Here is a 16,188-nt window from a genome sequence, read left to right as displayed (position 1 = left end):
TATCAGCGCTGTGAAGACGACTGTTGATAAAATAAAATTCCAGTCCAAGCTATATCTGGCTGAATATTACACTGTAATGGTGGCGTTGTGCTCGGTCGTGTCAAATTTTCTTGACCACCCAGGCAACAGAATGTTAGTGGGAGACTTGCATAAACATTTTCAAACATGCGCACTGGCACATAAACTCTTTCAAACTTGTGCATTTGGGCACACACATGCTCATACAAATGGTCATGTACCCACGCCCACCGTCTCGTTCTGCGTGTCATACCCAGCATTTCCCTCAAGCAGCGGGTGGAGATAGATGAAGGGATAGACAGGAGAGATGACTGGCCATGTTGTTTTCCTCCAGTCAGAGGAAAGAGTGACTGCACGAGAGGAAAGAGGTGGAGGAGAGTTTCATATGCCTAACTGTTCCATGAAGCCCACTAACACCACAACTTTCAGTGCTATAGTTTCAGTGTGCGTGTGTGTTTCCCCAGAAGAGCTGATGTGGTGAGGTGGTGACCTGATGACAGTAGAGAAATGCGGTTTATTTAAAGCCCAAGATAGATCAAGATAATCAAAGTTATAGGGGTATGCGATGTTTCTCATTCATCATTATAATTTTTGCTTTTCTTCTTTTTTCTCTTCTACAACAATTGATAAAGTTTCATTTGAGAAAGAAAAGAAAAATGAAGTGAAAATGTGAGTGAAAATAGTTAATGTATGGACACTTCACTCTGTTGTGAAGCTTGACTAAGCTGCACTGCTGTATGTGATCTATACTTAGCTAGACACCTGTAATCCTCTTTTCTCTTAAAGAACAGACTCTGCTCACCTGAAACGGCTACAACTGTTGACTCCTAATTGTAATCGTATCTTAATCTTATCTCTGGCTTTCCTTCACTCATGTTTTCTCTACAGAGACCCTCAAAATCCTACTTGTTTTAATTTATAACTATGATTTGTGCTCTTCACATCACTATTCACTGTGACCCACACTAACCCTCCAATCTGTTTGTCTCTCTGCTCAAGGGTTTGCCTTTCCAGAATGGGCTTACAAGCCCGAGTCGAGCCCTGGGTCCAGACAGATCCAGCTGTGGCACTTCATCCTGGAGCTGCTCAGGAAAGAGGAGTATCATGACGTCATAGCCTGGCAGGGCGACTACGGCGAGTTTGTCATCAAGGACCCAGATGAGGTGGCCCGGCTCTGGGGGGCTAGGAAGTGTAAACCCCAGATGAACTACGATAAATTGAGCAGGGCACTGAGGTATGAGAGCAGAGAAATGTGCTGAATATCCTTCTTTGTTTATACTGTATACATGTGGTAGTGTAATGTTCATACATAGGTATTTGCTCCTATTCTTGTCCTTAAACCTCTCTTCTTTTTGGGACGTTCAAATGCACCAGAGCAGTTTCCCAAAATCTCTAGAATCAATGATAGTGATAAACGTGCCTAAATGAAATTCTGCCAAACAAACAGTATTATATATTTAGAAAAGTCAAAGTACAATTACAAAGCCACACAGCATTTTGATGATTTGATTAGTTTGGAGGAGGACAAACCCACAAATTCAGTCTTTTTGGTGGAGATCACTGAAGTATTGAAAAGAATCTGGCGCTGGCATTATGCAAGAGGTGAAAGAGATTTGTTCCGACTGGTGGAGCAACAGCTGTGGTAAAGATGAAGCAGAGCCTGAAAGTGAATTGCCAGTCTATCTGCGTTCTAGCCCTCACCAGGAATACTTTCTAAAATATTTCATTAAGAAATTAGGTGCATTAGATCCTGAAAACGATGTGTGCAAAGATTCCATATGTTTAGTAAATTAAGTAATGACACTTGAACCTTCAGAGACACACCTGAGGTGATTCGGTCTGAGAATACCAACTTTGACCCTGGAAGCTGATTACATATGCAGGAATAATCTGCTGGAAATGTCACCAGTATTGTCATGTCCTTGACTCTTTGGCTCTGTTTCACCCAGACACTCATCCGTTTTTCATGCATGTCTGTGCACGAATAGCACTTTACCAAGTCTGTAATAATTCTGTTGCAAGATTGACCCTGGCCACATGCCTTCTTAAGACATTGCCCTGTACAAGTTTAGCTGCTATTATGCTGCAGGTAGAGTTACAACACTGACCCATTTGGCCTGTCACACCCTGTCTTTTCGTTAATATCCTTGGATGGCAAGCCAAGCCTGTTAGCGTGTTAGAACAGTGATTTGGCACAGTTTTGGTAGTGACCTTATCTTCAAGTTCAGGAAAAAGCATGAGGTGGAAATGTGACTCACATAGTATAACACCCTCTGCCTGTTATTTATACTGTTTGTATGACTTAAACTTAACAACATTGCCATCAGGGCCTGCTTTGCAATGGGTGAAAGTAATACAAAATAGATAAAATATGAGCGACAGGTGCTTATAGTTGTGTTAGTAACTTTGACCTTATAGCCAGTTTTTTTCTCTGCCCCAGCACATTAATGTTTTTATTAGTATTACAGACATCATTATATCCCTGGGGAACTCATCTGAGCTGATACCAGCTGTAGTAAGCATGGCATCTCATTCACTGTCTTGTGTCCTAATCTTGCTGTTTACTGCAAATAGGGGCTGAGATTATCCTAAGCACTTTGAAGAAAGCTACATAGGCCATTAAAAGAGGGAAATGCGTTGAATTGCTTAATTTAGTGCAGAGGGGACTTATGTACGCTCATTTAAACTGGTGAGATTAGGATAACGTCTGTTGCAGATGGGATCCTATGGGGACAGAGGGAATTACCATGGTCTGCTACTGTGTGCCTACATGTGATTCACGCGCATTCAGACTTGAAGTCTGGATTTAGAATTTGTGAATTAGAGAGAAAAGGAATGTGGATGGGGATACTTGTGGTCAGCCAGTATATTTATAGCATGTCCATCCAGAGCTGTAACAGATTTGGAGCTTAGGCTACAGTAAGTGCTTATATATAGTGGGTCTTAGTGCCCTCTGATGAACCAGCCTTAGAGGCTGATTATCAACAAGTTTTTGACACAGGAGTTTCCCCTCCAGTCCTCTTGTGTCCTCATCCACCCTCCATGTCGCCTCCCTCTGCGACTATAAATTGAGCAGACTCACTTCAGGCTTAGAGTGAGAAGGACACTTCAAACGCGCGTGCACACCCACATCAGCGCTGTCACCTGATTTGACACCAGAGATGTTGTCAGTTCCTTCGCTGCAAAACACACTGGCAATGAAACCTCTCAAGACCCACATGAATAGTAATGTGGCAAGAGGATTAATGCCACTAAAGATTAATGAAGTTATAAAAGAAGCACACAAACACACATGTGCAGGGTAACAGTCCCCATATGGAGCAAACGGTTGGAGAGCAGGCCACATTGTACCCCTCATATGGAGAAGACCTGTAGTCTGGAATAATGGAGACCACAGTCAGCATGTGGCAATTAACATACAGTACACACACATGCTCCCATACTTGAAAAGGCACGCCTGTTTTGAAGTGTTCGTTTTATCGCTTTGCCTTTGTAATTATTATTTTTGCCTCCATGATCGTATTCTTTCCTGTCTGCCATGCACATGGAAATTCCCTTCATCAGGACTGCTGTATTGTGTGTGGACATGTGCGTATGTGTTGGCTTTCCGTTGAGGGGACACAGCCTCAGTCCATGCGTCATCTTGGCCTCCCGCTCCCACCTCCACTGTGAAATTCCCACTCCTGTTGAGAGGATTAGACTCAAACGGCACCAGTGTGTATTTTTGTGCAGGAGTGTGCGTGTTGCTCTGTATGTGCACGTTGAAAGAGACTGACGTTTCATAGTCTAATTCGTGCTATTCTATTAGGCTATTGTTAAATGTAAAATAAACCTTCAAAAACCCAAATAATTTACTTTTAAAGCATGTCGCTGTTGCCCACAGTGTGTCACACCCTTTGCAAGACATTCTCACCTTCTGCTTACGTATTCCTCAAGCTTCGACGTTAGTGCTGTCTGACATTTTTGTAGTGAATAAATGGAGAGACACAAGCCCTCGGCTGCATTTCTTCATGAGGGATCATATGGTACGATGAAAAGAAAAAAGAGAAAAGTGTCCAGGCCTTCGCCCCCTTCTCCTGATTCATCATCTCACTCTCATAAATGAGACTTGTACTGATCAACAGAGGAGAGTAGGGGAAATGAAGCCTGTTGCCAATCAGTCACTGCAGAGCACTGGTTTAATGAGTGCAATTATGCTAAGAGGTCCCAGCTCCTCGAGACCTCCAGGCCCCACTGTTCTCCAGTCAGCAGTCAGCATTGGCTCCATCGCCATGGTCAGAGGTCAGGGGGACTGCCACGCACAGCTGGCAAAGATTAACAACACACCACATGCACATATCGACATACACAAATGCACCATTGTACACAGACTCTTGCCCTTGCACGCTTGGTTGCACACATGTTTGGAGAGTTTGCTTCATTTCCAACATTCATTTAGTTGTGATTGGTTGTCACAGCTGGAAAATTGCCACCACAGAAAATCACATAAATAGAATAAATGTTGCATAAGATTCCTGGGTATGGTGGTGCTGTAAATTCAGAAAAATTGTAATCAAATATTTTTTCACTGTACGCTAAAACCACATGAAAACATCCACCTAATACCCTATTTTTAACTGAATTGGTGGGACTATGGCATGATTATGTGTAATCAATAATACTTTCTTGACCTGAAATACTGTGGCCATTTTTAAACTGCTGCACTAAAACCTGTCTGATGTGTATTTAGAAGTAACCTCAGTGACCACATTCACAGAACATGCTGCAGGAAATACTGCTGCATATGCACACAGTGTTACTCACCTAGCTGGCTGGGCCTGTTTGTAGGTCAGAAGGCCTCTGTCTACAGCAGCACATTGTGTGGAAACACCCAGGGCCGGAGAGAAAGTGCAGAGGGTGCACCCAGGGCCAGTACCACTGTATGAGTTTGTGTTGAGCGTATGCTTGTGTGCATTGTTTTCCATTGTCTATAATCTGTAGCATGTATGCGTTCAGTGTAAATGAGCATTGTGTGCATGTCATTGTCCTAGATTGAATGAGTCCTTTATTTTTCTACGAGGCTGTACACGAGCTGTGCACACACACACACACACACACACATACATCTGAGTGTGCTCAACACTCCACACAACATATATATTCTTACCCACAGGACAAGTGATTGCCTGCTCAGACCTCAGCATATCCCCCTTATTACACACAAACACAAATATACTCCACCACACATGCACATTCACAGAGCATGTGACACCATGCCTAATCATACCCCCAGCCCAGCCCACATCTTTACACAAACTCATTTTATTTCCTTTTTGAGACAGTAAGCGCTCGTCAGACCTCGCTTCTACACAAAGCTCTCTCACGTGTGCACCTTGTGTGTACACACACACACCTGAATGTGAGCAGCTGGTGTGTGTGTGTGCACGCGTGTAGAGGAGGATGTATGTGTAATAGTCAACGCTGACGAAAGAGGCAGAAAATAAACACGGGGCTCATGGGGAGTATTGTAATCCCAACTTCCTGTCACAGTCAGCGCCTATTTACAGCCCAACAATGGGCAAAGCACGGCCTGTGCACGCATACACAAGTGGGCTGGTTCTATTCAGTTTTAGTGTTGACATTTGCGTGCATGTGAGTGTAGAGTGATACTGAATAGCCTGATGTGCTTATACAGATAGATTATTCAGTATTATAAAAAACTGACCATAGCAGATGTGGTTGAGGTGTTGCGTACCTCACTATCTGAACTCAATACATTTAGTCCCTAAACAAAAAGATTTTCACTTACCTTGTCTTTACCGCTATGTGTCAAACCTCAATACTGTTTTGACCACACTTTGTCTGTTTGCATCACTGAGTGCTTGTCAAGCCCTGATATTTCCTTTTATAGACTTTAAATATTTTTTCTGTGGTTATGGTAAGATTGTATTCCAGAATGAGTCAGAATGAGTCTACTAGGGGCAGTAAACATGATTTGTTAAACAACACAGGTAGTCAAACATATTTGAAACCTGAGTGTTTTTTTCTTGCTCTTTTGAACCTATTTGTTAGTTACTTTGCTGTGATACTCTGATAATTATTTTATAACCCAAATAAAACTGATTCCTTGATAAATTGTTTAGTCTGTAAAATGTCAGAAAAGTTCATGTCTTCAGTCTGAGCTTTGACAAAAACTGTTTCTTGTTACATAAAACAGAGCAAACTAGAAAATCCAAGTATTTTATAGACATTTGAAAACTCTCACAGCCTAAGTTGATGCCTGTGCCAAAACCCAGGTATTTATATCAGCAGAAAAATCACATACAAGTAAATAGTGATTCTGTATTATTTTTTCAACAAATGGCTTCGAGTCTAGTTAAAGTGTTGTTTTAAAATGTTTGTTCCTCTACTGTGGCGTCTCTCTCTCTCTCTCTCTCACTCTGTGCTTTGATCATAATGTTTTGGACCACAGCAGGTCTGTGTAATCGCAGCTTTAATCCCTGGCCTAGAACCACACACAGTAACAACTGAGTTGATAGAAAGCCTCTCCTCTGTTTCCCTGAAGGCTTTTCCTAAATCCATACTTCCATTGATTGTTCAATCTACTCTTTTGGTTAAACAGCGAGGGGGATAAAGCGGCGTCTCCTGGATGATACGTTCTGGGGGTGTGTGGGGGCATACGTATTAGAGTGTGTCTGAATGAGGCAGCAGTTGAGATGGTAGAGGTGTGTATTTATGTACATGTGTGTGTAATGCGAGTATGGTGGGCAGCTAAACACAGGCACTCAAAGAATCTCTTTCTTCTCTTTTGAAGTGAGTTCAAATGTTCTTCAAAGACTGTCTGCCCATATGACAAAGCAGGAGGAGGGGGCACGGAGAAGAGAATGGGTGACCATGTGCTCTAAACACAGCTTCAGTCGCCACAGCTAGGATTACACAAAGTTATTGTCTGCTTCCAAATATGCATTTCAGCATTCAGTGTACAAATATTAACAGCATGTGTGTGCAGCCGTGCACACAACATTTTCGTTGGCTACACTCCCTACGAGGCATCTGCCACACGCTGGGGTCAGACACGTGTCAGCACAGTACAATTGCTGGTCTTTGGGATGCATCCGTATTTATACCAATTAGACACTGAGTTGTCAGTTTATTAGGTACATCTGTCAAAAACAAATGCAACACAGTTTTTGTTGAAACTGATTTAGAGAGATGCCAAGAAACTTTTCTCATTGTGAATCTTACTTATGTAATTTAGGATGGACTAAATGTTAACTAGTAGCTACAGTTATAAATACCATTAAGTTGACTAGTAACATGATAAAATATGAAAAACTTCTCTTCACATATTCTCAAAATATTCAGAAAAATGACAACAAAGTGATGCAGTGTTGGGATAAGAAGTTTAGACTTTACCTGTTTATAAATTTCGGTATAGGAGAAGTCTCTTGGATCATTCTTATGGATGTTTCCTAGCTTTCAGGTTAGAGCTAAAAGCTAAAATAAATGCTTAATTTCACAGTCACATAAACTGTAGTTGATCATTGTTGGTCATTTATTTTACACTGTGTGTGCTATCAAGCATACTCATTAGCGATGAAAAAGAAGTGGCAGCAGTGATGCAGCACAATTGTTTTACCTCCAGTAGATGTGCTAGTTTTAGCTGAGTGTACAATTAAAATGTATTTAATACATTTAGTGTGTTCATGTTTGATGCTTTAGAAGGTAATAAAAGTGCAACATGCCATGAATGCTCAATTGTGGGGTTTCAATGATGCTGGATAGTGCACACACACAATTAGGATACCCTTACAATTCATATTATTTTGGACCCTCATGTGGACCATAACACAGTTTGTTCACTTTTCGATCAGCAGCTAATTAAATCACAGTCTTGTTGTGGTTTTAATTCTGCTTGACTTCCTGCTTGTCTGTGTTCGTCCCCTCGCTCATGACTGCTTCTCTCCCCTCTCTCCCCCTCTCTCCCCTCCTCTCCCCGGCCCTTGTGAGTGTCTCCCCTAGAGCAGAAATTACATGCCTGGTGTAAACAATGTTTTCAACAGTGCAGGCCTGTCCTGTCTCTCTGTCTCTCTCACCCTCTCCCATCGCCTCAGGGGACGAGTAGGGATAAAGAGGGGGGAGGTGGATTGATGAGAGTAAAAGAGAGAGAGGTATCAGTAGGATAAAGGGAGAAAAGAGGGAGGACTGGAGAGAACAAGTGAAAAAGAGCAACAGTCTGTTCCCAGAGAAAAAACAGCCCAACAAATCTGTGTAATAAGCATAATAAGAGGGGGTGAAGGACGACACCCCCACCACAAAACAGACAAAAACACACACACAGACACACACACACCACTGTCTGGATAACTACCATTCAGTGTAATGATAGTCAGTGGGCTCTGATTAACTCAGCATTACCGGCATACCCTGAAGCCCCTATCTTTGCCAGCACACTTCACTTAACTTGTGCCAGCAGACACAAGCTGGAGGAAGAAAAAGCAGAGTCTGGTGTTATAAAAGCAGGTAGGCATGCAGACGTGATGAGTAAAGTGCAGTCTGGTTAAATCTTATATCTAATAGCCAGGAGTAGGGTTGAAAGCATAGGTGGTACGTGTGGTGAGCATGGCACACATGCCAGTTCTGTCTCTGACAGAGACATATACACCGTCTCTGCTCCTTTCTTGCTCTTTATCTCTTACTTTTTCCCTCCCTCTGACTCCCTTACTGTGTGAGGTTTGGCAACCAGGGATCTAGAGGTTACATAAAGTGGATGTGGATATGGGGAAGAAAGCAGAGAGATGTTACATAAAGAGCTGTAGCTGGACAAAGGTTAATAAAAATGGAGCCTTGTACTGTAGGCAGAGCCATGGGGGAGAGAGAGAGAGCAAGAGAGAGAGAGAAAGAAATACAGAATGCCCATTACATAAACAGATAAAGATGGGGTGAATTATTGGTGGCTTTGCTTTGGTGTTACATAAAGAGATGGGTCCATCTAGCAAAATGAATGGCAGAATGTACTGTTGTGTGTGTGACACTTAAATGACAAAATCTGAACTTAAAAACACCCTAAAAGAAACCTTTGTATAGTTCCTCAATGTCTTTTAGACATATATGTATAGATTACCACCTTTGTCATACATGCTCAAAATAGCCTAATAGCAGTATTAAAAATATATTAATTAGCATCTGAACTTTTTATCTACACAAAACATTACTCTGCTGCATGATTAATAAAGTGTGTGCTTGAGTGCGCAAGCGCATCTCTCATTCTTGGTGACGTTAGAAGCAAAATATTTTAATATGAAATGATTTAATATGACTTTTTTTTACCTATTCTGTTTGTTTTATGCTCTTTTCCAGATACTACTACAACAAGAGGATCCTTCATAAGACCAAAGGCAAGAGATTCACGTACAAGTTCAACTTCAACAAACTGGTTTTGGTCAACTACCCCTTCATTGACATGAGCTCCACTGGTAAGCTTGGACTGTGTGTGTGTGTGTGTGTGTGTGTCTGTCTGTGTGTGTGTGTGTGTGTGTGTGTGTGTCTGTCTGTCTGTGTCTGTGTGTGTGTGTGTGTCTAATATCTCCTAATCCCACAGTTGGATAGTGTGATTACACAGGATTATACAAGAGAATATATTATTTCTCAGGATTCTCCTCTTTTTTTCTTTTCCTCTCTCCCTTGCCTTGACGTCTCCAGGGAGCAGTGTTCCTCAGAGTGCCCCCCCTGTCCCTACTGGTGCAGGGACCCACTTCCGCTTCCCTCCTTCCACACCCTCAGAAGTCCTTTCCCCCAATGAGGACTTGCGAAGCCCTGGCGGCATGTTCAGCTCTGTGGCCCGACGAATGGGACGCGGGTCTGTCAGTGATTGCAGTGATGGCACCTCAGTCAATTCAGAAATTGAGGAGGGCAACACGGGAGTGGGAGAGGAGAGAGGAGAAAGAGGTGTGAGCGGAGGAGGAGGACCTGGGGGTGGAGGAGGAGGCTTCCGGAGTATCATCCATCCCCGTCTGTCCCATGAAACCTTGTTCCGCATGTACGGAGGACCTGGCAACCCCGCTGGGCATCCAGGCTCCCGTGGTCCTACGGGGCACCGTATCCACCCAGAGCCACTGTCCCCATTCCCTGTATCCCCTCTGCCAGGGCCAGGAGGAGCTGGCCTCTTGGCTCCCCCTCTGTCCCCAGCTCTCTCTATGACCCCAACATCTCACCTCACCTATACTCCCTCCCCCACCCTCTCACCAATGCTAGGCTCCCACTTTTCCTTCAACCCAAAGGACATGGAGCGCTACCTGCAGGCTCACACCCAGTCGGTATATAACTATGGCCTCAGTCCCAGAGCTTTCCTCCAGTACCCCAACATCGTCATCCCTCAGCCCCACCGCCCCACCGCAGACAAGGCTGGTCTGGCTGGAGAGAGAGGAGAGAGAGCAGAAAGAGCAACAACAGGGGGAGGAGAGAGGGGAGGAGAGCGGCACCACCATCCACCTCTAGGTCACTCTGCCCACCACCATCCGCATCCACCTCACACTGCTCACCCTCACCTGCATTCCCATCCCATGCATCATCCACTTCACCTGGGTGAGGAGCCTCCTCATATGTCTCCCTTCAAGTTCAAGCTGCAGCCGCCACCATTGGGCAGGAAGCAGAGGGAAGGGCAAAGCCAGACTAAACTCAGGCAGAGCTCACTGTCCTCAGGCTCTGGATCTGGGTCCATGTCATCTACCTCTGGCCTTGGCTCCTCACTGTCATTTGGCAGTGACCTGAGCTCAGCCAGTGGCTCAGGCCTAGTCTCTGCCTCCTCCTCAACACAGTCTCTAAACAGTGCAGGACTTCCCAAGATAAAGGTGAGACACACCAAACACGTCTTGACTGTTAACTCTGCAGGACTCTTAACATTTAAGCACAGAGTGATATAATTAACCACATCTTTAATGTTCTATCTATTAACAACACTAAATTGTTGTAGTAACATTTTTATTAATGAAAATTAAACTTATACTTCTTCTCGACTGTTCAGGTGGAGCCCATATCTGATATTGAGTCAGAAGAAGAGGTGGAGGTGACTGACATTAGCGATGAAGACCCAGATGAAAGAGATGAAGAGTTTGAGCTTTTTGCACGTCGCCACTCCAGAGCCCCTGACCACCACCACCTTGCCAATGGCACAGCTGCATCCCATCATCATCCCCATCCTGATGAGGACCTGGACGAAGATGTCTTCAAAGCCCCTGCTCCTCCTCCACCTGGTCTGATGCCTTTCTTCACCTCGCAGCACACACACTCCAATGCGCTTCGATTGCTGCCCACCCTTAAGAGTGAGACCACCGAGCCAGGAGACAGCAGCACACCCCCGCCTCAGACAGGCTCAGGAGAATCTCCCCAGACCAAGTGCATCCCCCTCAAGCTGCGTTTCAAGAGGCGCTGGAGCGAAGACCAGCGCATGGAGGCCTCACAGGAAGAGTCTGACGACAAGAAAGTACGACCAGAGGAGGAGAGGGATAGAGAGAGGCAAAGCAATGGTCAAATGGAAATGGATGAAGACGGGACAGGCAGTGGAGAAGCTGACAGTCCTCCTCTGTTGGCCTATGAGGGCTCTTTAGCCACACCATTGGCCTCACACCAGAGGGTGAGTGCTGAGCTGCATCGTGCCACTGCACAGCTGTCTCTGGAGAACAAAGACTGCTGATAAGAGACACAGCCCAAACACTACTGCTCCGGTAGCACAGGGGGTGATACAGGAGTATGTAAATGTTTTCTCTGTAATCCCTATCCTACACTGACAAACTAGATTCCTGAAACCTCCAGTGAGCTGAGAGCACAGTCCAACATACACACATACAAAACTAACACCTCAAAGACAGTCTTGTTGTGTCAGATCCCTCAGCAATCCTCTGTCTGGATCAGGACCCATCTGGGACACATCCTTTGGGAGGAGGGACTCACTTAGACTCAGAGCCATTCAAGGCACAGTGACTGTAACAAACTGGTCCCCAAGTTCACCTCCCACCTGGCCAGTGAAGCTCCAGATGCCCTGTCCCAGTAGCACAGCTCCCACCTTCAGGCCCTGCCAGTAGGATCAGCAGCCAGTCAACACTTTCCTCAGGGGATACACACTCCCTTACAGCCCAGCATCACACTTATGCTGACAATGTGCACACTCTCCCCTATGCTACTTTTCCTGTAAGACGAGGGGACTTTGATAAGTGCCTGTTCTTCAAGCCCACAGCCCTAGATTGACATGGACAAGAGCGCAGAAGGGAGACTGTTTGAGAGGAGGACTGCTCCCAGCTATTAATCCTTTAGCTCATGAAACTGTTGGAAAGTTTGGCAGATACTAACAAATCATGAGAATATAAAGGAAAGTGTGTCTCTAAGACTGAAGAGTGGGGCTGTTGGGTGTTGTGTGACTGACTTTTAAACCTGGCCCACTCCACTCAGGGAAGCCTATTGCTGTATGTTTATCGGATTCATGCACACAAACACATACAAGCAAGTGTAAATCCAGCCAACAGTGAATGGGACTTGGAGACTGTGGGCACTGAACAGTGTTCACTGCAACGCAAGACCCTACACTATCACAGACATCCACACACAGACATTGACTCTTCAGCACACTTCTCTCAGAGCTTTTGACTTTTGTATAACCTTCCTTCTGTCTCTCTCCTGTCCTGCCTCTATTTCTCTTGCGGACCACCTGTGGATAGATCTTGACTGCCCTCACAAAAATAATTTTAACCCCAGTGAGATGTGAGGAGAAGAATGAAGAAAAGCTGCCGAAGGGACCACAAGGGGAAGGCAGCAGTGGGAGGAAGGCTTTGAGGGGGCTACAGTAACTGTTAACTAGCCTTCTCACCTCACCTAACACCGCTTGTACACTGCAAGTAGCTTCCCTCAAGTCCCTGTGGCACAGAATCCTAGTTCACCAGCTAAAGCTCCTCTAACAATCATAGATAGTGTTAAACTAAACCAGCAAACACACAGACACACACACACACACACACACATACATACATAGCACTGCCTTTAGCTCTTAAATATGCTCCCTCTCTCTGTCTGGACCTCCAGCTCTGCTTATAATGGCATCATCCTCTGACGTTCTGAGAGTGTGTGAGACTGCCAGGAGTGTGAGAGCCACAGAGAGCAGGGAACATACACAAACACACACAAACACACACACACACACACACACACACACACACATACTGCCTCTTTATGCCTTGTTTTTATAGCATGTACAAAGGTGCAAACTGAGCTCTAATAACACACATACAGACTATATCTTTATATATTCTAAATGAAATTATTGAAGAAAAGTGAGATTTTAAAAAGCATTTAATGATAACATCGATTCAGGATTATTTGTAAATGGATTATTTTCAGTGGTAAGAAGTGTCATACCACTCGCTAGGTAATAAAGTGTGGAGGGTGGATGGACACAACAAAGAATGGTTCCAGGTTTTTCTTGTACATTTGTTTCATAGATAAACAAGCCAGAGAAAAACGGCACATGCCAGTCTACCAGCAAGAAAAAACAGACGCAAAGAAATCTCAAACAGACTGCTAATGATTCAGAAATGTGGTTCACTCTGCTGCTCACTTCATTTGCGGTAGCTTGCTTTTTCAGCATGCAGCACTCTGCTCTTTTCTGTCTGTACAGTCTAGCTCAGCTCAGCAGGGTTCTCCCCGGACTGAGCTGCCCTGGCCTCAGGCCACCTCTCCAGGCCCTCTGTGTGTGTGTGTGTGTGTCTGTGTGTCTGTGTGTGTGGGTGTGCTCCAAGTTTGCTCATGGGTTATTATTGAAGTAGTAATCCAGTCTTTTCTGTTAGGCCAGTTAGCATAATACTCCAGACTTTGCAGCAGCACTAGACTGGGGCAGGGAAAAGAGAGAGGGGATTAAGGGGTTAATCACTTTAAGATACCCTGGAAAAGTCAGATATGTGAGAGCCTGTCTTGAAATGCCCTCTCCTCAGACTATGCACCTTTACTCAGACACACACTTGTAATCACAAATGATGTTGTGATTATGTTTTACCATCCTGCCATTTTTCATTCACTGCAGCCAGGTGACGCAGGCATCTGATTGGTTAACTGAGCCATGTTGACCAGCAGCCTGTCCCTGCCTGGTCAGTGACAAGACAGATCTATAGCAGAGAACTGTGAGATAGATGGCCTCCAGGCAGTCTGTGTAGCTGAGCTGATCGAATTTCCTCATCAGACCCCTGTGGTCTGGACTAGAGCATGTCACAACACACACACACACACACACACACACACCCTTACCCCCACCAGGTCCTGTGTCTGTATTTGAACTGACAGCTGCCTTATTACTACTTTTCATATCTCAGCAACAGATGAGACATCAGTCTTACCTGCTCTGCACTCTTTCCCTCCTCTTTCTGTTTAATTTGTTCCTCACTCTGTTTCAGGCGGTGTCTGACTTCCTGCTAACTGCAGCGTGATCTGAGTCATTCGTGATATTGCAGGCTTAAAAGATTGATTGGAGTCTATAACAGAGACTCTCTCTCATTCTGTTTGGCATCTACAGTCAAAGAACGGTAGACAAACAGCACAAAGATTACATTTCTCTATCAAAAGAATAAAGGTTTCTAAGTTTATTTTTCTGATGTCAATATTGCTATTGATTACTGTTGATGTTGTTATTATTGTTCTCATTGGGTTATTTACCTCTACACCTGGCATTATTATTATTCCTTGGCTCTGTTAGCTGTTGCTTTTTATGTTGTGTACATCACTTTGGATGATGTGGAACCCCCACCCCGAACTCCATTCCCTGTTTCAAACCTTCAATCCCCTGATCCAGGAATCTTCTCCCTGTCTTTAGTTTTTACAAATGTAATATAACAAAAATGTGTAATATTAATTTTGATGCTGACATAAAAGTAACATTGGGGACTGAGAGAGAAGGACAGCAGCAGAGGATTTTATTTAGGGGCAGAGCGGGAGTAATTTTACCTTTTTTGTCAGGTATTGTAATTTTTATTTTATAATGTTACTTTTCTCTCTCTCTCGTATATTTTTTCTTTTCTTTTTTTTTGGGAGGGGGTTTGTATCATTTTAAAAGAAGAAAAAAGATATGTATTGTTTTACTGTGTAAAGGTCTATCTTCTCCCTCTTTCAGTCTCTTCTTCTTTTTGCCTCATCTCCCCCAAGCAGTTACATAACACTCAGATGGAGAGATGAGAGTTAATACCATGATGTAACATTGAATTTCTCCACTTCTTTTGTGTTTTTTTTTTTCCCAAACTTGTAATTAAGATGTAATCAGGGTTAATTAAAACTGGTTAAAACCCAATATGAATATGTCTTTGTTTATTTATGCACGCGTCTTTCACACATCAATATTTATTAATAACACATAATCAGACTAGTTTATTACGAGTTATTTGTAAACAAAGATATTAACCCTTGACTTTTTGTCTAGTCAATAGAAAGCCACAATTATAGGAGACCTTTTGGTATTTCAATATTACACTTAATTACAAAATAAATAAACAAATACACTAAAGAACACTGTAATTTAACTGTTTTGAAAACACCAGAGTTTCAATCTACAGGGAAATACCTTAGGACAAATACAAAGTTATACATTAATTCATAAATCTGACTGTTATGTCGTGGATGATGTGTCGGACTATTTCACGGTCGTACCCATCACTTCCTCTCCGCTGGTTACCTGGCAACGGCTCAATTGTCAATTTAGCATTTATGATTTTGTACAGTTTAAATAAATAAGACATAAATGATCATAAAAGCGCATTATAGTTGTTGATAGGCAGATTTGTTTTTGGCTACTACAACCTTTCCTGTCGTTTCTAGTTTTTTATGCTAAGCTAAGCGACTCCTAGCTTCAGCTTCATATTTAAAGAGAAGGTAAGAGGATCAATAATTCCTGAAACTTTTTGACAGCATTATTGTATTTTACCAAAATAATATTTTTTATATTATTGTCTTCAAGCATTGCCATGTGGCAAACTTAGCTAATTACTAAAAAATGCATTTAACCCTTACGTTAAGTTAGTTGAATACATACAAATGTGTAAAAATACAAATATATATTTGTGTTTAAAAGAAAATGTTGAAACTTTGATACTAAAATCAGCCCTATAAAAAATTGGTTTCTTTTAAATCAGAAAGATTCATATTAAAACTGGAATTAGGTTTTTA

At 43.2% G+C, this 16,188-nt stretch overlaps 1 protein-coding gene across 1 annotated transcript in view; it reads left to right on the top strand.

The window, feature by feature from the left end:
* The window catches only part of erfl3 (Ets2 repressor factor like 3), a 44,243-nt gene extending 28,933 nt beyond the window's left edge, over positions 1–15,310 (top strand). The window contains exons 2-5 of the mRNA XM_026370526.1: positions 1,018–1,252; positions 9,358–9,473; positions 9,700–10,847; positions 11,021–15,310. Coding sequence (XP_026226311.1) covers positions 1,018–1,252; positions 9,358–9,473; positions 9,700–10,847; positions 11,021–11,689 — 2,168 coding nt within the window. The 3' untranslated portion in view covers positions 11,690–15,310. The remainder of the gene's footprint in view (positions 1–1,017; positions 1,253–9,357; positions 9,474–9,699; positions 10,848–11,020) is intronic.
* The last annotated feature ends 878 nt before the right edge of the window (positions 15,311–16,188 follow it).

This window comes from Anabas testudineus, chromosome 16 (genome assembly GCF_900324465.2).
Source record: "Anabas testudineus chromosome 16, fAnaTes1.2, whole genome shotgun sequence".
Taxonomy (NCBI): domain Eukaryota; kingdom Metazoa; phylum Chordata; class Actinopteri; order Anabantiformes; family Anabantidae; genus Anabas; species Anabas testudineus.
The sequence above is the reverse complement of the archived record's forward strand: the minus strand, read 5'-3'. Positions and strand labels throughout refer to the sequence as shown.